This window comes from Peromyscus eremicus, chromosome 11 (genome assembly GCF_949786415.1).
Source record: "Peromyscus eremicus chromosome 11, PerEre_H2_v1, whole genome shotgun sequence".
NCBI classification, from domain to species: Eukaryota; Metazoa; Chordata; class Mammalia; order Rodentia; family Cricetidae; genus Peromyscus; species Peromyscus eremicus.
The window spans coordinates 73,010,178-73,036,716 of NC_081427.1; the positions used below are offsets into that span (position 1 = coordinate 73,010,178).

Genomic DNA, 26,539 nt, shown 5'->3' on the forward strand with positions numbered 1-26,539 from the left:
AGAGGAAAGATCAAGATGATAGAAAGTGAGCTAGAAAACGTGCTGCTTTATTCCAATCTGCCTGAGACGGTCTTTGTAAAAGACAGGCCAAGATAGCTGCACTGACTGCTATGACCAAAGACCTGACAGAAACCTCAGGAAGAAAGGAGTGTTTGGGCTCACAGTTTTAGGAAATTTCAGCCCATCACAGTCAGGAAGGCACAGAGGAACAGCCCAGTCCACCATGAGAGTGGGCTATTCATACAGAAGCAGAGTAGAGGACTAAGAGAGTATGCCACAACCAGGAGTAGGAACAGCCCTTAAGACCATCCTTAGTGACCTTCTTCCACCAGAAGAGCTTGCCTGCTAAAGGCTCCAAAGTCTTCAAAACAGCAACACGGGCTGTGGGAGACATTTAAAATTTTAAGCATAACAGCAGAAGTACAAACTGGGTGATAAACTTCCTCTAGAGATAAAATTATATTAGACAGAATTGAAACACAAAAAACATCTAAAACTCAGAATTCCCCAACACTGAGAAAAATCCCTTGTGAGGTATTAATATGGAATGGCTTGCACAAAATATCCTCAGTCCCAGGTAACATAATAGCAGAAGACAGGAAGGCTAGATTATGTAACACTCCACTCGGCAAAATATGGTAAAGATACTGATCTTGATTGATAAGTCTTGAAAGTGTTTGTTTTGCCACTGAATGATGACCTTAAGCAGGAAGAGCATTAAGAAGTCTTATATCTGTGAAATCTTGAGTCTATAATTTATCGCAGGCATTGTAATGGTTGCTGTAAGCCATATAAGTACTTGCAAATAGCTTAGGCACTGACATTCTTACTTTACAGCTGGAATGAACAAAGGACCTAAGTATTTCTACACTTTCACTGTGTACAGTGGAATTTGCTGGAAAAAGTAATTGAAGTATGTACCTTTCAATGCTGTAGTCTTTTCTTTTTCATCTGGACCTCCCTGCTGGATTTGTGCCATGTTTATCCACATTGGCAAGAAAATTAAAGAGCTCAAGGAAATAGACATCACTCTTCAGAAAACAGTCTAGAATGAATGAAAGCAATAAATTAAGCTCTACCCAAAGCCCATCCATTCTATGAAAGCTTCTGAGCTCCTACAAGAGAAAGAGAATAACTTCCTACCTTGATTTGCCATTCTACTTTGTGGATGCCCACACCTCAAAACTTTTTATTTGCCTGCTTCAAATGATAGTATTTATGTGTCATCTGATTTTGCTAATAGTTTACACCTCTCTGCTGTTGTTATAGCTAGAACATCACCAACACAGTCTTAAATCTACAGATAACCCATAAGCTTGCTCAACTAAACTTAGCTCCTTATCAGCCAATGGCATTTGCTGGTGCATGTGCCTGTGTGTTTGTTTGAGACACACTTTGTCTATGTAGCCTAGGCTAGCCTAGACTGCATAATCCCTTTTCCTCAGTTATGATCATCTCATATTTTAAATCTTCAGGTAATTTTGAAAGTGTGAGATTTAATATAAACTGCAAGCATGTGCCACTTAGAAGGTCAGAGTGTTCTCATCTAACATGCAGATAGTTACAAAGAAAAAAATACATAAATACATAAAGCAACTACAAATGGCCTAAAGTTTAATTAAAAATTTAACTTTAAGGGAAACAATTAGAAACTTTTAAAAAGAAACTACGCTTACTTCACTGCCTGAAAGCTATGTTCTATAAATGGCATTCCAGTAAATAGCATACTATAAAATTAGGATTTCTTAAAATCTAATTCTACTCCACTCAAACCAAAGGCATTAAAACTATAGTTGGCCTTTTGCAGGCTGCTCATGAGCAAGAGTGAAAACAACTAATCCTAAAGTTTGAAAGAAAAGGCTATAACACATACAATGGAAATACTCAAATTTAGACCATACATAAAAATTACATCAATGCCAGGCATAGTAGTGCATGCCCACAATCCTAGCAATTACACTGAGAAAGATGGATTACAAGTTTGAGGCCAGCCTGAGATACAATGCAAGACTCCACCTCAAAAACTGAGAGTGAACAAGAAAAAGAAGACCCTACAATGGTAAGTTAAATGTATGAATACTTGGCACCCACTTAGTGAAACTACTAGGGGAGAACTATGAGTCCTGGGCTGGGCTCTGACTAGGATGTCAATCTCTCAGCTACTGCTCCAATGCCACATCTGTCTGTTTCCCAACATGATGATCATGGACTAACCCTGTAAAATTATAAGCAAGCACCCAATTAAATTCTTTAAGTGTTGCCTTGGTCATAGTGTCTCTTCACAGCAACAGAACAGTAACTAAGACACACTCCCCAATCAATCACTAATTAAGAAAATGTCCTACAGGCTTGCCTACAGCCAGATCTTATTTCTCAACTGGGTTCCCTCCTCTCAGATGGCCCTATCTTGTGTCAAGCTGACATCAAATTAGCCAGCACAATCACTAAGTCATTATTCATTAGCCACAAATTATCTGATACTGGAACAGAACAATTATATAACTATTTCACTGTAGCTTTATTAATAAAGAATATGTTTTGATGTAAAGGTCACATTTAATATTCACATTTTTAAAAATATATCTGTTTATTTTATGTGTGTGCACCACATACATCCAAGAGTCTGGGGAGGTCAGAAGAGGAATCAGATCCCCTACATCCAGAGTTCCAGGACCTCTGTAACAGCAGCAAGTGCTCTTAATACTAAGCCATCTCTCCAAACTAAATTCACATACTAAAGAATCCCTTTCTTGATTCTCATAATTAAATAGCAACCAATAATCACTATCCTTGATTTTACATGAAACAACCTAAAATTCATAGAGCATGTCATATTGTGATGATGACCTATGAACTAGAGGGTTATTAACTTCTAAATGTAACCCTAAGTCTTACAGTAGCATGTAAGTCTTACAAAGCAAGTAAGCATGAAGTAAAGGCAACTTGTCTGTCACTCTTGTGTCCTTTTTTAGACTTTACCCTCTTGAGTTATTGTCCATGGCTATAGCACAGCTGGTGAAGCTAAATCAGGAGCATTATGAATTCTCAATTTAGTTTTCCTAACAGAAATTCAGAGTTATAACCTGCATGACCACAGATAAACATTACTAAAAATGCAGCCAGCAAGGCATTTGGTACATTTGAAATATATTAATTTGTGTACTCAACACTGTTTATTTGGTATTATCTGATAGAGGTTAGGTTATAGGGAATAGAGTAGTGGAAGGTTTTCACTGATGTGAACTGGGACACAGCTGACAAGTTGTATACTTGATGATAACCACTGCTGTTTAAATGTGGTTTCCTAGAAATGTTTAAATGTGGTTTCCTATTACAAACTAGATTCAAAACACCTCACTTTGCACTTTCATTCTGTGAACTACACAAAGCAATTATCATATCTTTTTCCTTTCTATGATTCCAACAAAGAATTTACTATAGATAGTGGAATAGATATAGAATAAAACTATAAACAACTTGCTGTGTGTAATCTTTATACAATCAGCATTTCAAAACACAGAACAGTTGAACATTTACTTGCTATTAGCCCAAAATATGGTGTGAGCACATATAAAATGTACAGAAAGATACTGAATGGCCTATTTTTCCACATTTGTTTGGTCTTAAGCAGGTATTAAATATAAACTGGGTACGGTTAATACTTCCCTCATATCCCGAATACACAGATGAACATACAAAATATGGTGCAGAACAAAAAAACTTGAGTTAATGCTCTTAGAATACTGGGCCTGGTCTGAACTGAGCCTGGCCACAAAGAATCTATACTCAGTAAGTCAGGCTCTGAAAACTGAGTTCAAAACAGCAGCCTAGCAGCTGAGAGTTCACTGAGTCAAACTTACTGGCAGTGTATGAAGAACTAAAGACTTAGAGAGAGTACAGTTAAAAAGTAACGTGGTACTTAGTAAAGGATGGCTCAAACTAATGCTAGGCAGCATCTAATCCCAAAGCTGTAATGACAAAATGTGCATGTTTTGGGTGTGTATGTGTGAACATGTATGAACATCCATCTGGGCACTGAGGGAGAAGCTGAGCAATGCAGACATCAGTCTGTAACAGACACAGAAGGCACACGGTCTTTTTGGTACACAGAAAATTCAGTTTCTACAAGAAATGCAATTATGATCAGATAAAAGTTTACATCAGAACAGGAACACCTAATTCAAGTCATCTAAAATAATTCCTTACTTTCCTTGTATGGTGATGTAATAGATTCAGGTGAGAAATCTAGGTTTTGAATCTTTGTTCAACTATTTATTAGCTAGTGAACTACCATGAAAGAATGTACATAGACTTATTTTACAAAACCTAAATCCCTTTAGAAACACTTGTAATTCATATAAAACCAGAAACAAAGCTGAGTAGGGCAGCCCATGTGTGTAGTCCTAGGACTTGGGAGACTGGCAAAGGAGGATCATTTGTTCAAGGCCAAGCTGGGATACATATTAAGACTATATTTGAAAAAAATCAGAAATAATGGAGTTCCCAGCAAATTGTGCTCAGAATTTCAAGATACTAAAAGCACTTTCATTTGTACCACTGTACAAATGAAAAGATAATATGTATCACTTATATGCACATCATAAACAAAAAATTAGATACCACAATAAGTAGCTTTGTATTCACTTGAATTGCTAAGATTATAATGAAAAAAAACATAATAAATGCAAACTAAATTTGACAGTAATTCATTTATTTTACAATCCTTCTAAACCTCTGTATTAGTTTGCTTCTCTGTTACTGTGATCAAACCCTGACCAACATTGAATGAGGAAAGAAAGCCCTTACTTCATCTTACAAATCCAACCCATCACTGAGGGAAGTCAGGACAAGAACTCAAGGCAGGAGCTTTGGAGCAGAAAGTGAAGCAAAGACAATGGAGGAATGCTTCATACTGGCTTACTTTATTATTATTATTATTACTATTATTATTATTATTATTATTGAAAATATTTTTCTCTTAAAATATATTCTGATTATGATTCCCCTCCCTCTACTCCTTCAGTTCCTCCCCACTTCCTTCTTCTCTCCAGATCCACCTGCTTTCTGTCTATCATTAGAAAACAAACAGGTTTCTAAAGGAATATAATATAATATAAAATAATGTAATGTAATATAATAATATAATTAATATAATATAATAAAAATAAACAGAATAGTACAAAACAAATAAATAGATAAACAGGTGCAAGGAACAGATATAGACACAAAGACCCACTTGTTAGCACACACAGGAATCCCATAAAAGCACAAAACTGGAAGCCATAATATATATGCAATGGATGTGTAGGGGGGGAAGAGAGAGAGAGAGAGAGAGAGAGAGAGAGAGAGAGAAATAGAGAGAGAGAGAAATAGAGAGAGAGAGAAATAGAGAGAGAGAGAGGAAGGCCTAACATGACATTATGTGACAAGGAGCCTCCAAAGATGCCGGTGAGTTTGTTTTCTGTTGACCATCTACTGCTGCACATAAGCTGCTCTCCACAACGTGAGAGCAAGGCCCTACTACTGAAGACTACATCCACACCTACACAACTCATTGAACACAAAGAAGTAGAGCCAGTGCCTACCTAGAGCCTTCCCCCACACGGGCTAGTATTCTTAATACTACAAAGTGCTCTGCAGGCTATCAAAGGAGAAACATAAACACCAACACAATCTCTAAGCCTTGGATCTACATGATGTCCTACTTGTAAGATATATTAGTCCAATGGGGGCACATGGCTTGTGGGAGCAACCTACCAATATCTAATTTGACTTAAGGCCCATTCCACAAGATGGAACCCATACATGATGTTGCTTGGGTGACCAAGAACCTGGAACTAGATACCCCAGAGACCTAGAGTAAAACCAAATAATACTGTTCTGATAACGGAACATAGCAATAAAATTATTTTAATGGTATTCTGCTGTACTCATAGATAAGTGCCTTGCTCAGCCATTGTCAGATAAACTTCCTCCTGTAGCAGATGAGAACAAGTACAGAGACTCACTGCCAGACAACATGCAGAGAGTGAGAGATATTAAAATACTCAGCCCTAAGCCGGGCGGTGATGGTGCATGCCTTTAATCTCAGTACTCGGGAGGCAGAGGCAGGCGGATCTCTGTGAGTTCGAGGCCAGCCTGGGCTACAGAGTGAGATCCAGGACAGGCTCCAAAGCTACACAGAGAAAGCCTGTCTTGAAAAACCAAAAAGAAAAGAAAAGAAAAAGAAATACTCAGCCCTATATTTAGACACCTATTGGGTGTCTCCAACAAACCCCTCCCCTCAGTGCTCATGGAACCCTGTGGAAGAGGTGGCTTGCTTTTTTTATATAACCCAAGACCACCTGCCCAGGTGCAGCACTGCCCAGTGGGGTAGAGGACCTCTCCTATCAATCACTAATCAAGAAAATACACCACAGGCATGCCCAAAGGCCAATCCAATGGAGGCAATTATCACTCTTCCTAAGTGACTCCTGACAAAAACAAGTACAACATTATTAATAAGTGTATCTACATAAAGATCAGTTATGTGCATTCAACCTCTATTTAAAGCTTTACACGCAGAAGATTATTGTTCCCACAATGACCCAAGATCGCCAATTCCTCTTATACCCATTATCTTAAGTTATCTCTATAAATGACAAGGGCAGAAAAAGACCTATCTTATAGATATCAAAAACTACTTGACATTAGGAAGTAAATAAACCTTACAAAAGAATCCTAGATATTAAACAGGAGATGGGCTTCTAACTCTTGTAACATTTGTCTATGATCTATTCTACCAATCTGATAAGCTCAGGTACTTTACCAGAATAACAATTCCAATATCCTTTATGGAGAAGGCCCATAGACTCATGCACTAATTTCTATTACTAGGATCATTAAAACTTGGAGTTTGGGGGAAGTTAGATGTAATTACCTAAAGTTGTCAACTAAAACTGTCTCGTTATCTTCAGTGTGCTCTGTGGCATTAAGACTAACTCCACACTGTTCCCCAAAATGCTTTGACAAATCAAAAAATATAAAAGAACAAGCTACAAGTTAAGGAATACCAAACAAAATGATTCTAAAAGAAAACAGTATTACATTGCTGTATCTTTATCATAGTTCCCAAAATTAGAAGTAAACTGGTAGATTACACCTTTTATCTACAAAAAGAAGAACACTCATCAAAAAAGACTAGAAAACTACAGAGTTCTATATGGGAATGCTAAATATGAAGTTAAGAAAGTGAATAGGAGGCTGGGCGGTGGTGGCCCACACCTTTAATCCCAGCACTTGAGAGGCAGAGCCAGGTGGATCTCTGTGAGTTCCAGCCCAGCCTGGTCTATAGAGTGAGATCCAGGACAGGCACCAAAACTATACAGAGAAATCTTGTTTTGGAAAAAAAAAAAAAACCAAACAAACAGTGAATAAGAACTAAGATAATTCTCAGTTTTGAAGACCAACCAAAGAAGAATTTGGTAGACAGTTTAGATATTTTCACACAATAGAAAGTTACAGTCAAGTACAAACGAAATCTCAGGTAGAGTATACCATCCTCACAATTGTAGAAAACCCAAGTATGTCAAACAGCTATCACTTTCATACATGTCAAATGTACTTGTCAATATGTCAAACAGCTATCACTTTCATACATGTCAAATGTACTTGTCAATATGTCAGATATAACCAATAAACTACAAATAATAATATAAAGGTATATAACTTCAGTCTAAATTAAGCAAGCAGAAACAATCATCAGATTGTAAAACAGGCAACCCCATTAAACAGCAATATTAACATAGCCAAAAGGCCCAGTGTCTTATCCCAGTGTCTTAATCCAGTGTCTTAATCCCATAAGTATGTTCGCTGACAACTCTACTAAACTTGTGGAACTTGAGCTTCAACTTACATTTTAAAATATGATATAAATATGGCATTCACTAGATGAATTATCAAATAGTATTTTATGAGGAACCCACGGCACAGATGCCAGGCATACAGCCAGCCAAGAGTCTCTTACCATCTATTGTCCCAAGAGTTGACCTCAGGTGCAGAGCACTGCCTGACTCAACTTCAGTCCTTCCCCATCATTTGGTACTGAGCCAATGGCAATAGGACAGCCTAGCCAGTTTGCTCTTATATAGGACAAATCTAATGGGCAATATTTGTTCCAGAACCTGGCAGAAATTTTATCAGTTCTGCATGCAAACTAAACACTTCTCTCAAACGAAACTCCTCCATTCTCTCACAAATGCTAGCATTCTAGAGGTCAAATCTGGGCCTAACACATGTTTAGTAAACACTCAACAACAATGCTAGACCTTTAATCCCGATGCTGATAATTAATACACATTTTCATCACCAAATTTTGTCTCTGCATCTGTCTCTAGAAAGCCTAAGCTTTGACAAATGCACAAAACCATAAGAGATAAAAACGAAGAGTTTCAGAGTGCAAAGCCCAGTTCCAATGGATATATCTACAAAACACTCCAACATCTAAGGCTCAGGGAACATTGGGAAAGAAGGGGGCAGAAAGACCATAAGAGCCAGAGGATCAAGGAGTTTGCTGTGATTGACTCTCCTAGTAATATCAGAAGCTACATCCATAAAGTCTCACCAAAATGACTGCCTAAACACTAGCTGAACAAAGACAATATCAATAGACACACCAAGCCCAGGAGGCCTCAACCCTACACAAAGAACTGCAGAGCTAAGGAACACTGCAGGTAGAACAAACAGGCTTCCCCAGGGAAGAGCACATTGATTGGTTATCCAATACCAATGGTCAATCCTGGAAACAGAGATTCAAGTAACATTATGCAGACTGAGAAGGTTATATTTAGGAAGATATATATATATATATATATATATATATATATATATATATATACTCAACTACATATATAATAAAAATGAATTAAAAAGAGGTCATAAATTTAAAACAGAGCAAGGAGGGGTAAATGGGAGGACTTGAAGGGAAGAAAGGGAAGGGGGAAATGATGTCATTATATTATAATCTCAAAAATAATAAGAAATATCTTTATCTTTAAAAAAAATGAGGCGAAGCACATAAGTACTACAGACTGTTAACAACATTTTGAGTCCTGAGTAAACTGGTATATTAGGGTTTCTATTGCAAAGATGAAACTTTGCATGGCTAAAAACCAAGTTGGGGAGGAAAGGGTTTATTTGGCTTACACTTCTGCATTGCTGTTCATCACTGAAGGAAGTCAGGACAGGAACTCAAACAGGGCAGGGATGTGAAGGCAGGAGCTAATGCAGAGGTCATAAAGGAGTGCTGGTTACTGGCTTGCTCAGCCTGCTTTCTTATATAACCCAGGACCACCAGCCCAGGGATGGCACCACCCACAGGGGGCTGGGCCCTCTCCCATCAATCATTAATTAAGAATATGCCTTACATGCCAGGCGGTGGTGGCACACGCCTTTAATCCCAGCACTTGGGAGGCAGAGCCAGGCGGATCTCTGTGAGTTCGAGGCCAGCCTGGGCTACCAAGTGAGTTCCAGGAAAGGCGCAAAGCTACACAGAGAAACCTTGTCTTGAAAAACCAAAAAAAAAAAAAAGAATATGCCTTACAGGCTTGCCTACAGCCCAGATTTTATGGAGGCATTTCAAAAATTGAGATTCCCTCCTCTCAGGCAAATCTAGCCTGTAGCAACTTGACATAAAACTACCCAGCACAGGTAGTGAATGTATAAAGGTTAATTCTATTTTAATGTATAATCATTACATATGAAAAGTTGATTTATTCATTGGAATATAATTCTCACATAACACACGGTGATCATGATTACATATAATATTTTTCATTATCAACTATATATAACTCTGTGTGTGTGTGTGTGTGTGTGTGTGTGTGTGTGTGTGTGTGTGTGTGTGTTGCTGGGGAATGAAGGAGGTCCTCACACATACTATGTAAACACTCTATCACTGAACTACATGCCCAGCCTAACAATATATTTCTTAAAGATAGAAAAGCACTAACATAAAAAGAATAGCATCATTTTAGCATCATTGCCTCTTATAATGTATTCTTTGGAGTGTTTGTTTTCTTTAAGGGTAATATTGCAAGTCCAGTGTCATCTATTTACTCAGAAATCTGGGGCTCCTGATAGGGATCTATTCTAGAAGACACAGTTAAAAAGAAGACAGACAGATATTAAGAAAACCTCATAGCAGCCATATATGACTAAATTATTGTTATCAAAATACAACCAATTCCTTGCCTGAACAGAAATAGAGAAATTTTCAGTAAAAATATATTACCTCATAAGCTTTTAATAGCTGCAAAAAAAAGACAAACTTTAAATATTTCTTAAAATTTGAATTAAAAATTAAAATTTAAACCTTATAATAAAGTATTTTAAATATATATACTTCTGAAAATATCAACTTTCATTCATGGTTCTGTTTTCTTTGATTGGTATTATTCCACCATGTCTACGAAAGTGAAATAAAATCTGCCTTTGAAAATACCCAAATGACTGGAAATTTTACATTCTGGGATCAGGCACAGTTCTAAGCAACTGGTGAATGAAAGATGAGGACTAAGGACTCGCTTAGAATAATCTGTTCCTCTGGCTGCTCAAGAATGGGTTAATCTCCTTACAAGAGAACATTTTCACAAACAATCACCAGTCTATTGACAGGATGTGAAAATGGCCTACAATCCCGAGAAAAATAAAAACAAAGTGAAAGGGGAAGTTCTGTGGAGGCAGTCACTGGAGGGAGGGCTTGCTGTTAGAATGAAAGAAAATAAACAAACATCGTACTCAGTGCTCTGTCTGAACACAGCATTTTATTTAACTAATTTCTATTTGCTGAAATGACATATGCTGAAAATACTGCTTTTTCTCATGAGAGCTAAATCTCTTCCTACTGAAAACCACAACTCAACTGCCCTTCTTTGATGCACAAAATGCCACTAATAAAATTATACAGCTGCCTGTACTGCCAAAGACTCAGCATTAGTCTTGGTCTTAGCATATAGTTCTAGAGCTTATACTTGATACTAATCAAACTATATTTTGTTTGTTTGAAATATTATGCATTAATTTTGCTCAAGACCACAGACATTGTTTTCTACACTCTCTCAATATAGTGCTTGAAATCTTAACTAGAGCAATAAGGCAAGAGAAAGAAAGAATTAAATAAAAGGAATACCATCGGAAAGGAAGCCATCAAATTATCTGTATTTGCAGACAACTTGACTCTGTAGTTAAAGATACTAAAGATTCTACCAGACAGAAACTCATAGTTCTAACAAATACTTGCAGCAGAGTAGCAAGATGCAGGGTCACACTCAGCAACCTGGACCTTTCCAACACTTCTGAAACCTAGCCCTAGACACACACAATCACACACACACACACACACACACACACACACACACACACACACACACAAATTGAGAAGAAAATCCCATTCACAACAGTTAAAATAAGAAAATTGAGCAAAGAGGTGAAACAACTCTATGACGAAATCGTTAAAAGTCTGACAAAAGAGAAGGCACTGCAAGACGGAAAGCCCCCTCAGGCTGTGGATCGCCAACGCTGCTGTATGAAAATGGCTGCCACCAAAGCCATCTTCAGAGTCAACACATCCCCATCAAGATTCCAACAACATTCTTCACAGACCTAAAAAGAAAATCCTGAGATTCAAATAAAAGCCAAGGAGATCTCAAATGGACACAGAAACCCTGGAGAGGAGGGGCAATGAGGGAGGTAACGCATGCTTGATCTCAACATGTGACCTCCGTTCCTCCAAACACAAGACACTAGGAAACAAAAAGCATCAGACTAGGATTCAGAAGTAAATTCACAAAGTTACAGCCACCTGATCTCTGGCAAAGGTATAAAACATGAATTAGCCAAAACTGCTGCAGGCCGCAGGAATATATCATAAGAACTCAGCTGGTTATGGCAAAGTCACTACCTGGAGGAATCAGGGAATTCCTCCAGAGGAAGCCAAATCCCAAGGAGTTTTTGGTGTTACTTGGCTTGTTATATATCAGCTGTATTCTGTTATGAAAAACATGTGTGCCTTCATAGTTTTTCCAATTGACTTCCCCCTAAGTAGGACTAACAGTGTAGACTGATCACTCTCTGGACATACACATTCCAGGTATTTGGAGAACAGCCTCAGGAAAGGCTTTGAAAGGACCATGCAGATGCCATAACAAGCTGATCAGTCTTCTCTCAGAGATCAGGCCTCAATTTCAGTTTCCTGAGACTTGAGCAAGCAGTTTCTGGGAGGGCTATGAACAAAAGACATAGTCCTTGCAGTAGCTCCCTTTCTGCACGTACTCTGACTGCTCAAAGTTCAGCCAGATGTTTACTCTCTGGGGCCCCTCACCAACTTAGAGTTATGTGCAGTACGTGCTTGACCAGCCAGCCCCCATGGTGGCTCAAGGACAAAGCCTGGGACTTGTGCTGGACTGCCCCCAAAGTAATAAATTGTAACCACCAACCAGTAAATTCAAAGGTTACATACCCTCACCCAATTAAAAGAGAACAGAGATAAAAATAAACCAATCCGAGTTGCACCCGTGCAAAACTCCCCCAACCCCCCTGAAGGGCTTGTTGATTTTGCCTTTAAAAAGCTAGCCACACAAAGAAAAAGTAAGTTCCTCCTGGCCTCACGACTACGAGTGAGTGCTTTGGATCGAGCTTCCCTGTCCACGGCTTGTAAACAAACAGAAATAAACCATGCTGTTGCATTCTGAACCTAAGGTCTGTGGTGAAGTCTTTGGGGTCCCAATCTGGGCATAACAGCTTTCTCTGGAATCAGATTATCTCCCTTAGTCACTTTCAAGGACTACAGGAAACACCACCCAGGTGGGCGCCAAAATTCTGAGGACTAACAATGATAACAGCCCACATGCCAGTCTCCTGACTTACTGTAAATTCCACAAGGAGACACCGCCTAGGAGAGGTGGACGTTAAGTAATAGCTTTACACAATTTAGCTTGGACCCTCCCTTTATATACCGGGACTTCCAGGGCACAGGAGGGGAGAAGAGAAAAGAGAATGGAAGAACTAGATGGGTAAGAACTTGAGAGCAACAAACTGAGATGGGGAAGAACTAGATTGAAGGGCTAGAAGACAGTACTAGAGGAACGAGATGGAAGCTGAGGAAGAGCAAGATGGGGAAAAACAAGATGAGGAAGAGCCAGATGAGAGAGAAGGAGATGGGAGAGGAGCTCATAGGGGAAAGAACTAGATAGATGGGAACCTAGAAGGGACAGAACTAGATGAAGGAATTAAGATAGAACCTAGAGGGGACAGTAGATAAATATAGAGAAAAATCAGGCAAGAAAGGAGCTAGACATGACAGCAGAATAGAAGCTGTGCAGAGAGAACTATCACAGAATAATAAAGTGTATGAACTAAGGAGTTTGGTGTACATAGTTTCATTTCTTTTTATCAAATATTAATTATCAGCTGGTTGTAGATTCTTCCTGGACCCTGGAAGGGGACTATCAAGGGGCTGGACCCCCATAGTCCCCGATACAAAACACAGTGACTGGCCGGGCAGTGGTGGCGCACGCCTTTAATCCCAGCACTCAGGAGGCAGAGCCAGGCGGATCTCTGTGAGTTCGAGGCCAGCCTGGTCTACAAAGTGAGTTCCAGGAAAGGCGCAAAACTATACAGAGAAATCCTGTCTTGAAAAACCTAAAAAAAAAAAAAAAAAAACACAGTGACTGTAACAAATAGTGCTTTATTCTGGATCTGGATCTTTCGCCAAAACCAATATCCAGTTAAGGTGGTTCAGGGGTCTTAGTGTAAAACCTGAAATTCTGAAACCACCAGAAGAAAAGACAGAGAAACTAGTCTAGATACAGGAATATGTAAGGACTTTGACAAAAGAACTCAAACAGTGTTTAAGTGTATATGCAATTGCACAGGAGAGGATCACAACTGAGAAGAAAGAAACATTTGCTCTCCTGTGTAGAACTGAGATTTCACTGGCATGATTATTAGATTTTATTCACATCTGTTTTATACTTACATGAAAACCTAGAGGGAATATGGAGTAAGAAGGAGATAATAACACAAGGTCAAATGTGAGCAAGGTGAAAAGATATATTTCTATGAAAGTAGACTGAAACCCACTATCTTCATTTTGTTTTCACTAAAACAAGCAAAATTACAAGTTAAAAAAATTAAACAATAAAAGAAAGCCTGGTGCACTGCTCTCAATATGGTTGACAGGTTTTAACTTGTTTTTACTAAAAATACTCAGATATATTCATAATCATGGGTTTTAAATTAGTATACACACATTGGACTCTCAAAATAAGTTGCAAGATTTTGGAAGCTCTATAAAGGTTGCACATTATCAAGTCAGGAGTGGTAGTACATGCCTGTGCCCTCTACTCAAGAGCCTGAGGCAGAAGGACCCTATATGTTCAACACCAGCCCAAGCAACATAGTGAGACCCTGTCTTAAACAAAATGGAGAAATAGTAATGATGTTAATATTATAGTACAGTGTTTAAGAGTGCTTTAGCAGCCCTGAGAGAGGTGGGTCCCTCTAACTTGCCTCATATCCAGAAATGAATTATTCAGTGCTAAACTGAAAAGCATTATAGCTGTTTCTTAAACATTCTCTTCAAAGCTCAACTTGAAATTTAATACTCAAGTCCCATCCCTAGAGCTGCAGCAAAATACCAGGAGCAGCCTTCCTTCCCCTCTACTCACATCTCCTGTGGATCCCACAGACCACCCATCCCCTCCTAGCCTCCCTCCCCCAACCATTACTGTTATCATAATCCCCAACCCCAGCAGGCACACCCTGATAAACCACAGACCACACCTACCAGAAAACCAGGTAGGCTGCCCTCAGACATTCTTTGTCTCTCTGTTCACCCAGAACCAATCCCATAAACAAGACAAGCTACTCCAGCAACAGAATAATAGAGAGGAAAGAGAAAAATCTCAGGCTTTGAAGATAAAAATAGAAGAAATGGATACATCAATAAAATAAACATTAAACTGAAAAAAAAGAAAAAATTTCTAATGCAAAACACCCAACAAATCTGGGACACTATGAAAAGCCGAGATCTAAAAATAACAGGTATAGAGAAAAGAGAAGAAACCCAGATCAAAGGCCCAGAAAACGTTTTCAACAAAATAATAGAAGAAAATTATCCTAACCTACAGAAGGAGATGTCTATAAAGGTACAAGAAGCATATAGAACACCAAATAGATTGGAACAGAAAAGAAAGTCCCCTCAGCACATAATAATCAAAACAATGAACATACAGAACAAAAAAAAAATATTAAAAGATTAACGGGGAAAAGACCAATTCACCTATAAAAGCAGACCTATTAGAATTCCACTTGACTTCTCAATGGAGACTCTAAAAGACAGAAGGGCCTGGATAGATGTGCTGAAGACTCTAAGGGACCACAGATGCCAGCCCAGACTACTATACGCAGCAAAACTTTCAATCACCATAGACAGAGAAAATAAGACATTCCATGATAAAGACAAATTTAAGCAAGATTTATATACAAATCCATCCCTACAGAAGGTGCTAGAAGGCAAACTCTAACCTAAGGAGGATATCTACACACATGAAAATACAGGAAATAATCTCACACCAGCAAAATCAAAAGAAGGGAAACTCAAGCTTACATGTGCAGACACACACACACACTACCACCACCACCAACAACAACAACAACAGGAACCAACAGTAATTGGTCACTGATATCCTTCAATATCAATGGTCTCAACTCCTCAGTAGAAAGACACAGAATAATAGAATGGATGTGAAAACAAGATCCACGCTTCTGCTGAATACAAGAAACACACCTCAACATCAAAGATAGACATTACTTCAAGGTGCAGGGGTAGAAAAAGATATTCCAAGCAAATGGACTTAAGAAGCAAGCTAGTATATCTATTCTAATATCTAACAAAATAGACTTCAAATCAAAATCAAAAGAGATGGAGAAGGACACATCATATTCACCAAAGGAAAAATCCACCAAGATGGCATTTCAATTCTTAATAACAATGCCCTAAACACAAGGGCATCCAAGTTTGTAAAAGAAACACTACTACAGCTTAAACCACATACTGATATTCACACACTAATAGTGCAAGACTTCAATAACCCATCCTCACCAATGGACAGGTCATCAAGACAAAAACTAAACAGAGAAATAAAATTAACCTAACAGATATCTACAGAACATTTCACTCAAACACAAAAGAATATACCTTCTTCTCTGCACCTCACATGACTTTCTCCAAAACTGACCACATACTCAAACACAAACCAAGTCTCAACAGATACAAGAATATTGAAATAACTCCCTGTATCCTATCAGACTACCATGGATTAAAACTGGATCTCAACAACAGAAACAACAGAAAGCCTACAAACTCATGGAAACTGAACAACTGTCCATTGAAAGAAAAAATGGGTCAATAAAGAAATAAAGAATTTAAAGACTTTCTAGAATTGAATGAAAATGAATACACAACATACCCAAACTTATGAGACACAATGAAAGTGGTGCTAAGAGGAAAGTTCACAGCACTAAGTGCATACATTAAAAAATAAATAAAGTTATCTCATACTAGCAGCTTAACAGCACACCTGAAAGCTCTAGAACATAGAAGCAAGCAAACACAAGAGGAGTAGACAGCAAGGAATAAGCAAACTGAGGGCTGAAACAAAGCAACAGAAACAAAGAGAGCAATACAAACAATCAATGAAACAATTGGTTCTTGGAGAAAAGCTAGAAAAACCCTATTGAAACTAAAAGGCTGAGAGAGAATATGCAAATAAACAAAATCAGAAATAAAAAGTGGGACATAACAACAGACACTGAGGAAATCCAGAGAATCTTAACAACATAATTTGAAAACCTGAACTCCACCAAACTGGAAATTCTGAAAGAAACGGATAATTTTCTTGATAACTTACCAAAGTTAAACCATGATCAGACAAACAATTGTATTAGGTCTATAACCCCTAGTGAAACAGAACCAGTCATTAAAAGTCTCCCAACCAAAAAAGGCCCAGAGCCAGATGGTTTTAGTGCAGAATTCTATCAGACTTTCAAAGAAGAGCTGATGCTAACACTCCTCAAATTGTTCCACAAAACAGAAACAGAAGGAACATTGTCCAGTTCATTTTATGAGACAACAGTCACTCTGATACCGAAACCACAAAAAGACCCAACAAAGAGTTTTACAGACCAATTACTCTCATGAACATAGATGCAAAAATACTCAATCAAAATACTTGCAAACTGTATCCAAGAACACATCAAAAAGACTATCCTCAATAAACAAGCAGGCTTCAACCCAGAGATGCAGGGATGATTCAATACAAGAAAACCAGTAAATGCAATCCACTACATAAGCAAACTGAAAGAAAAAAAATACAAGATCATCTCATTGGATGTAGAAAAGTCAGCTGACAAAATCCAACACCTCTTCATGATAAAAGTCTTGGAGAGATTAGGGATAAAAAGGACATACCTAAACATAATAAAGACAATTTACGGCAAGCCTATAGCCAATATCAAATTAAATGGAGAGAAACTTAAAGCACTTCCACTAAAATCAGGAACAAGACAAGGCTGTCCACTCTCTCCATATCTATGCAATATAGTACTTGAAGTCTTAGATAGGGCAATAAGACAACTGATGAAGATTAAGGGGATATAAATTAGAAAGAAAGAAGCAGAAGTATCATTATCTGCAAATGATACGATAGTATAAATATGTGACCCTAAAAATTCCATCAGGGAACTCCTACAGCTGATAAACACTTTCAGCAAAGTAACTGAATATAATAATAATAATGAGTAGCCCTCCTTTCTACAAATGAACTGGGAAGAAATCAGGGAAATAACATCTTTCATAATGGCCTCAAATACTATAAAATATTTTGGGTAATTCCAACCAAGCAAGTGAAAGATGTGGATGATTAAAAACATGAACTCTTTGAAGAAACTGAAGAAGATATTGTTATTCACTGTTTTTGCTCTTTTGGGGGGGCCACCACCCAGCTCCCAAATAAATCCATGGAGTCTTACTATTACTTATAAAAGCCCGCCAGGCAGTGGTGGCACATGCCTTTAATCCCAGAACTTGGGAGGCAGAGGCAGGCAGATCTCTGTGAATTTGAGGCCAGCCTGGGCTACAGAGTGAGTTCCAGGAAAAGCACAAAGCTACAAAGAGAAACCCTGTTTTGGAGAAGAAAAAAGAAAAAAAAGAAAAAAAGTTTTAGATTGGAGTAATGGCTCAGAGGTTAAGAGCACAGGACTTCCAGAGGTCCTGAGTTTGGTTCCCAGCAACCACATGGTGGCTCACAACCATCTATAACGAGACCTGCACTTATATGTAATAAATCTTTAAAATAAATAAATAAAAGCCCAACCTTAGCTTGGCTTGTTTCTTGCCAGCTTTTCTTAACTTTAAATTATCCTATCTACCTTTTGCCTCTCTCTAGGCTTTTTTACTTCTAGGCTTTTCTTGCTTCTATATGTCTTACTTTCACTCTTACTCCATGGCTGGCTGTGTGGCTGAGTGGCTGGCCCCTAGCATCCTCCTCTTTTCCTTGTTCTCTTGCTCTTTCTTCTTCTTCCAGATTTCTCCTTCCATTTATTCTCTCTGCCTGCCAGCCCTGCCTACCCTTTCTCTTGCCTCGCTATTGGCTGTTCAGCTCTTTATTAGACCATCAGGTGTCTTACACAGGCACAGTAACACAGGTTTACAGAGTTAAACAAATGCAACATAAAAGAATACAACACATCTTTGCATCATTAAAACAAGTATGCCAGAGCATAAACAAATGTAACACATCTTAAAATAATATTCTACAAGATATCAAAAGATGGAAAGATCTACCGTGCTCATGAATCAGTAGAATTAACATAGTAAAAATGGCCATCCTACCAAAAGTAATCTACAGATTCAACCCAATCCCCATCAAAATTTCAACACAATACTTTACAGACCTTGAAAAAAAATTCTCAACTTCATATGGAAAAACAAAAAACTCAGGATAGTTAAAACAATCCTGAAAAACAAAAGAACTGCTGTAGGTCCCACTATTCCTGATTTCAAATTGTACTACAGAGCTATAGTAATAAAAAAAATGCATAGTATTGGCATAAAAACAGACATGTTGATTAAGAGAATTGAATCAAAGACCCAGACATAAATCCACATACATATGGATATCTGATTTTTGATAAAGAAGCCAGAAATATGCACTGGAAAAAAGACAGCATCTTCAACAAATGATGCTGGTCAGACTTGATGTCTTCATGTAGAAGAATGCAAATAGATCCATATTCATCACCCTGCACAAAACTCAAGTCCAAGTGGACGAAAGACCTCCACATAAAACCAGATATACTGAACCTGATAGAGCAGAAAGTGAGGAATAGCCTTGAAATCATTGGCAAAGGAGATGGCTTTCTGAACAAAACACCACTATCATAGGCACTAAGATCAACAATTAATAAATGGGGCCTCATGAAACTAAGTTTCTCTAAGGCAAAGGACACTGGCAATCAGAGAAAATGGCAGCCTACAGAATGGGAAAAGATTTCCACCAACTCCACATCTGATAGAGGACTAATATCTAAAATATATAAAGAACTCAAGAAACTAGATATCAACAAATCAAATAAACCAATTAAAAAATGGAGAAGAGATCTAAACAGGAAATCCTCAATAGAGGAAACTCCAATAGGTGAGAAATACTTTAAGAAATGTTCAACATCCTTAGACAACAGGGAAATGCAAATCAAAACCACTCTGAAATTCAATCTTATACCTGTCAGAATGGCTAAGATCAATAACATAAGTTACAGCTCATGCTGGTAAGGATGTGAAACAAGGAGAACACTCCTCCACTTTGGTGGTAGTACAAACTCGTACAGTCACTATGGAAATCAATACAACTGTTCCTAAGAAAGCTGGGAATCAATCTACTTGAAGACCCAATTGTACCATTCCTGGGTATACATCCAAAGAATACTCCATCCTACAACAAGGACACCTACCTGCTCAACCATGTTCATTTGCTGCTCGATTCATAATAGCCAGAAGATGGAAAGAGCCTAGATGTCCCTCAACAGAAGAATGGATAGAGAAAATGTGGTACATTTACACAGTGGAGTATTACTCAGCTGTCTAAAAAAAAATGACATGGGAACTGGAGAGATGGCTCAGCAATTAAGAGCACTGGCTGTTCTTCCAAATGGCCTGGGTTCAAGTCCCAGCACTCACAACTGTCTGTAACTCCTGTTCCAGGGGATCCAATATCCTCATACAGACATACATGCAGGCAAAACATCAATGAACAAAAAATAAAAAATATTTTTAAATGACATCATGAAATTTGCAGGTAAATGGATAGAATTAGAAAAAAATTCTGAATGAGGTAACCCAAACATAGACAAATATGACATGTATCCACTTATAATGGGATATTAGCCATTAAGTAAATGATAACCAAACTATAATCAGTAGATCCAGAGATGTTAGGTAAAGAGGGAGGGGGCACACAGGGATCTCCCTGGGAGGGGAAAGAGATTTAATGGGCAGACTTCGATCAAGTAGGGAAAAGAACATGAGGATCAGATGTAGGGGGAGATCTGGTGGAGAGGGAGGGTGTAGGGAGAGATGGCTGGAAGTACGGGGAGGTATTTGAGGGGTGGTTTGGAAACCTATGGAGGAATCCTAGTGAAGGTGATCCTAATGTGGACTCCTAGTAATGAGGATTGTTAGCAAGTCTGAACTGTCATTCTCTTGTAGCTAGGCAAGGCTTCCAGTGGCAGGACTAGGTTACACTCAATTGAGTTGCTGGCCAAGGGAGTGCTAAAATAAAATGTTGCTCTCTGCAAACTGACATCCGGGACCCTATTGCCAAGAACACCATCCACACACCTCATTGAACATGGAGAAGTTGTGGTGCCTACAGGGAGCCCTCAGCCCTTTGTTCCAGTCTCTTTGGTGCAGGAAGGCACTCTGCAGGCTATTGAAAGAGAAACATGACACCAACCCAGCCACAAAACCTTTGACCTACAATCTGTCCTGCTTACAAAATATGCTTGGACAATGGTGGCAAAGAACTTGCGGGAGTAGCCAGCCAATATCTGATTTGACCTCAGGCCCAGTCCATGAGATGGAACCCATACCTGACACTGCTTAGGTAAGAACCAAAAGCTAGACAGTCCAGAGACCTAAGGTAAATCTAAATACTACTGGTCAAAAAAAAATTTTTTTAATGACTCCTAATGATATTCTGCTATACTCATAGATCAATACCTTATCCAGTCATCATCAGAAAGGCTTCCTCTGGCAGCATATGGAAACAGATGCAGAGACCCACAGCCAGATATTACACAGAGAGCAAGTCTAAATGGGATGTCTCCATCAAATCCCTCCCCTCAGAGCTCAGGGAGTCCCATGGAAAAGATGACAGAAAAAGCATAAGAGCCAGAAGAGATGGAGGACACCAGAAGAACAAGGCCCTCTGAATCAACTAAGCAAGGCACATATGAGCAAACACAGGGCATACATGGGCCTGCACCAGGTTCTCTGTATATATATTATAGCTATTAGCTCATATTTTTATGGGACTCCTGACTGTAAGAATGAGTGGGTCTCTGACTCTTGTGCCTGCTCCTGGGACTCTTTCCCTCTTGTTGGGTTGCCATGTCCAACTTCAATATGTTATATTTTGCTTCATCTTATTATATTTTATATTGTCGTGTTTGGTTGTTATCCCTTAGAAGCCTGTTGTTTTCCAATGAGAGACAGAAAGAGAGTGGATCTGGAGGGGAGGGGAAGAGCAAGGAGGAACTGTAAGGAGTACAGGGAGGAGAAAACATAATTAGAATATATCGTATGAGAAAAGGCTATTTTCAATAAAAGGGAAAATGTGGTGATATATTGTGTCCCCCAAAATATTGTGTGCCCTAATAAAACTTAGCTGGAAGATCAGAGAAACAGAACAAGCCACAGCTAACCTCACCTTGCCAACTTCTCAGCCAATCCTGTTTCCTCAAACTGGAAGCCTCTGAGTCCTCATCCAAATGTATCTCAGCTCAACTGCTGCTAAAAGCCTAAAAGCTTAAAAGCCTCTAGTTCCTGGTCCTCATGCCTTATACACCTTTCTGCTTCCTGCCATCACTTCCTGGGATTAAGGGCATGTGTCCTTCCCAAGCAAAGACATGAGATCTCAAGTGCTAGGATTAAAGGTGTGTGTCACCATGCCTAGCTGTTTCCAGGGTGGCCTTGAATTCACAGAGATCCAGATGGATCTCTGCCTCCCAAGTGGTAAGATTAAAGGCATGTGTGCCACCACTGTCTGGCCTCTATGTCTAATCTAGTAGCTGTTTTGCTCTCTGACCCCAGATAAGTTTTATTAGGGTACAAAATATTTTTGGGGACACAATATATCACCACAGGAAAAATATGAAAAAAGGGAAAAATAAATTTAATACTCAACAGTATTAAGAGGTGGGACATTTAAAGAATGATTAGGTCATGAAAAGAGAGCCTCATGAATTGATTACCAGAGGAGTTAGTAACAATAGGCTTGTTAAGTTCTCTGGGTCCTGTGTGTGCATGCTTCTCCTGCCCTTCTGAAATGTTCTGATGCAGCAATGAGGCTTTTATCAGGACTTCTCAGACTCTACAACTGTGAGCACGTACATATCTCCCTATGTTTATCATTTACCTGGGCTATCTATACCTGTCACCTCAACAGAAAATGGATTACAAAAACCATCATGCCATGAAAAGACACAGAAGAAGGAAGCTTAAACTTGAAAAGACTAAAGAAAGAAGAAAATCTACAGAAGCTACACACTGTAGTGATTCAACTGTATGATATTCTAGAAAATGTGGAATTACGACAACAGAAAATAGATACCTGGTTGCTAGCAGCTGGAGGGCGGGACAGACAAACTAGTGCAGAAAGCAATCTACATTATTCTGAATGATACTAGGATGATGAATGGATGGCATACACTGGTCAAAACCCTTAGAGGTAAATACAGAAGGAGGTGGGAGGAGGGTAAACGGGAGTAGCAGGATACACACAATCTCATAGGGAAAACTGGAAAAGGGGGTGACTCCTTAAGGAACCAGGGGAGGAAAATACAGAAGGAGGGAGGTGGGTAAAATAACAATAAGGATGTCTGAAAAGTCAAAAGGAATCATACTATTAAGTATTAAATCTTAAAAAGCCTATAATGTACAGGATACAGTATATAAATACACATATGTAGCTTAATGAATTTTTTCCATCTGAGCTGACAGTGCTCCCTACAAGAGCCAAAGACCACCTAACAAAAAAACAAAACCAGACATGAGAAGTCCTCTTCTGAGTTATTGGCCAGGGCTGTCCTAGACATCCCCAAAACATATAGTCTATTGCTGTTGCCTTTGGATATCCCCAGAGGTAGAAGGTAAGTCTCTACTGCTGAAGACACTATGCACTTCAGACACAGGGCCCAGAGGCCCCTGAGCTGAATCTGATCTCAATGCTTCTTCTCCCAAGGACTATCTTTCATAGTACCAGAAAGCAACATCCAAGCTTCCAAAGGAAGGAAGCAACAAACAGTCCTAACTATCTATGACACCTATGAACCACATCAAGAACCACCATAAATGATAACCTAAGGGTGCAGTAGTGTTAACACATACCTTGGTGGTAAGCAACAGCTCTTTAACTGAACTTAAAACCCCTTTCAATAACAGGGAGACCATGCCTGGTACTGGAAACCTAGCTAACTAGCCGGTGCTAATGGAGTCATAGTTACTAAGGAAGAATCAACAACCACTAATTTGCTAAGTGAGCACAATCCCTAACAATATACAAGCATTTGTCCTTATATCCACAGATATAATCAAGGAAACTTCTCTTTGCAACAGATGGAGACCACTACAGAAAACCACCACCAATGAAAATGTAGAGTTGTGATGCCTGGTCCCAATGGATACATCCACAAAACAACTCCTGCACCTGAGGCTGAGGAAACACTGTGCAGGGGTGTATGGAAAGATTGTAAGAGCCAGATGATCAGATACTTGACTATGAGGCTGTGTATCATCATAATATCAGAAGATACTCCTCTGTCAATTCTCTCCAATATAGTGAGCTAAACAAAGAAGATACTGATGAACATGCCAAAGCAATTTCAAGGGCTGGGGGGTTATGAGGTCTCAACTCTACAGGCAACTGAGGAAAGTTGGAAGAAGGAAAGTGATCTTCCCCAAGGAAGCAAATACCAATTTGTTGTCCAGTGCTAAACAGCCCTGAAACCATGCACACAAGTTTACATTATATGGACTCAACAATTTATATAGAAATAAACACATCTACACAAATACATACACACATCAGATAAAAATTAGTTTAAAAAGGAGGGAGGCCATGAATTGAAAGGAGAGAATGGAGGGGTTATATGGGAAGGTTTAGGAGGAGGAAAGGGATGGTAGAAATGTAATTATAATCTCAAATTTTTTTAAAACGTCAGAATGCAAAACATGAGTGTACACCAGTGTAAACTATAGTCATGGTGATGATGTACTGGTGCAGGTACACTGATTGTAGCAAATGTAGCACAGGCAGCTTTTTAAGTAGGGATTGTATGCCTAGGTAGGTGAGGCAAAGAATACTGACAAAGGACACACTGTGTGCACAAAGAGGGTAGAAAAATGAGAGCTCTCTGTGTTTTTCACTTAAATTTGCTGTGGACCTAAAAGAGCTTGCAAAATAAAATGTACTAGAAGTTCACTCCATAAAAGAAACTAGGTAAAATTGCTGTCTTTTGAGGAGATCAAATCTTAGACATGACCAAAACCACATGAACCAAAGATGAAGCTGACGTGTAACTCTAAAGCCTTGGGGGCCAGAGGCATGGCTCAGTGGCTATCCCTAAAACCAACCTAAAAAGTTAGATATGCTAGCCTCCATCTGCCACTCCTTACCATAAGCTGGAGATCAAGACAGGAAAATTGGCCAGAGGAAGGACCAGCTGGCCTGAGGTATGAAGTACAAGAGAAACTGCAGTTAAAACATAGAAAGCAAGAACCAGTTTCTGAAAGTTGCCTTCTGACCTCCTCCACATACATGCCAAGGCAAACATGCATCCACACTCACACATGCATATACATGCACACATACATACATACATACATACATACATATGTTTAAACTAACTAAAAAAAATTGTAGCAACAACGACAAAGGTAGTATCTGACAATACCAGTCAGATGAAAGGCCTTAAGGTAGGTCCTCCAAATTCAGGGACTGGAATATAATACCAAATGTGTTAACATTAGTAAGTGACTAGGATCCAATATCTTGTGAGTTCTGTTAAGTTGCTTTGGACAGAATGAGTGTGCAGCACTCAGGACTGGGATTCATCCACTCAAATCAAGGCCTGAGAGTTAGGAAGAAGGCTCAGTGGGCAGAGCACTTGCCATGCACACAAAAGGCCTGCAACTTGGATCTCAAGCAGCCATGAAAACTTTAGTCAGGCTGGCCGCCTGCCTGTAATTCAGGTACTCAAGTAGCAGAGGCAGGGAATTGTTGGAGCAAGTCTAGCTAGCTAAATTAGCTGTATCAGTAAACTCTGGGTTCAAGAAAGCCAGTCTTCTGCCTGACATCCACATACACATGCACCTGCACATAGATATGCACCCACACAAGTAAACATGGAAACACACAAGCATGCACACCACAGATACATCGGCAGCACAACTTCTAGGACCCTTAAGTTCATGGTTCCCAGTAAGCTTAGCAAGAGCCCAACATACAATTTATTTCAATAAATTGCTTGCATGTAGCCTCTATCTAAAGCAATCGTGTTGTTTTTCATTCAATACAGTGGCTGCATCTTAAGCAACTGTTCTCCCAATTGGTAACTGCCACTCCTCAGCTACCAGCAGCAGTTAGGCACCAGTTCTATCATGGCTGCTAGAGGAAACTTTATCTAAGTCTCTATCCTTCTATAGAACTCGGGATTCAAAGGTCAAGGTGAAATCCTCCTAGCTCAGAGAGGCTGAATAGCAAATAGCTAACCTTCTTTCCTTGCTCGAGAGTCTCCAAAAAAGGGGCCATCCTGCTCAGCCCCCACTTAAGAACCCTTGCTACACTTAGTTCCTCCCTACCACTTCCTGTCAGCTAGTTGCTGACTCAGCCTCCTAACCCCAGGTTAATTTTATTTAATCAAACAAATGTAACACATCTTTGCATCATTAACAAAAGTAGCAGAAACAAATGTAACACACTTTTACACAGTTAAAATAGTATTACACAACACAACTTATCTTAACAGAATTCACAAGATATTTGATACTTAAAAGAGAAAATAAAACAATGAAAAGAACTTTGGACTGCCCCACCCCCCCCAAAAAAAAAAGAAAAGAAAGAAAGAAAAGAAAAATACTAACAGTAAGCAGACTAAGAAACTACACACCTAAAATGCCTAGTCTCTAACACACACACACACACACACACACACACACACATAC

The 26,539-nt window shown here is 39.0% G+C and overlaps 1 protein-coding gene across 7 annotated transcripts in view; it reads right to left on the reverse strand.

Moving 5' to 3' along the window:
* The window catches only part of Arb2a (ARB2 cotranscriptional regulator A), a 464,203-nt gene that overhangs the window by 428,606 nt on the left and 9,058 nt on the right, over positions 1–26,539 (reverse strand). For 5 of the 7 annotated variants that reach the window (XM_059276574.1, XM_059276573.1, XM_059276568.1 and 2 more), the window contains exon 2: positions 922–1,045. The exons of the other annotated variants lie outside the window; for them this stretch is intronic. In XM_059276574.1, the coding sequence (XP_059132557.1) occupies positions 922–1,027 (106 nt within the window). In that variant the 5' untranslated portion in view covers positions 1,028–1,045. The remainder of the gene's footprint in view (positions 1–921; positions 1,046–26,539) is intronic. 7 annotated transcript variants of the gene reach the window in all.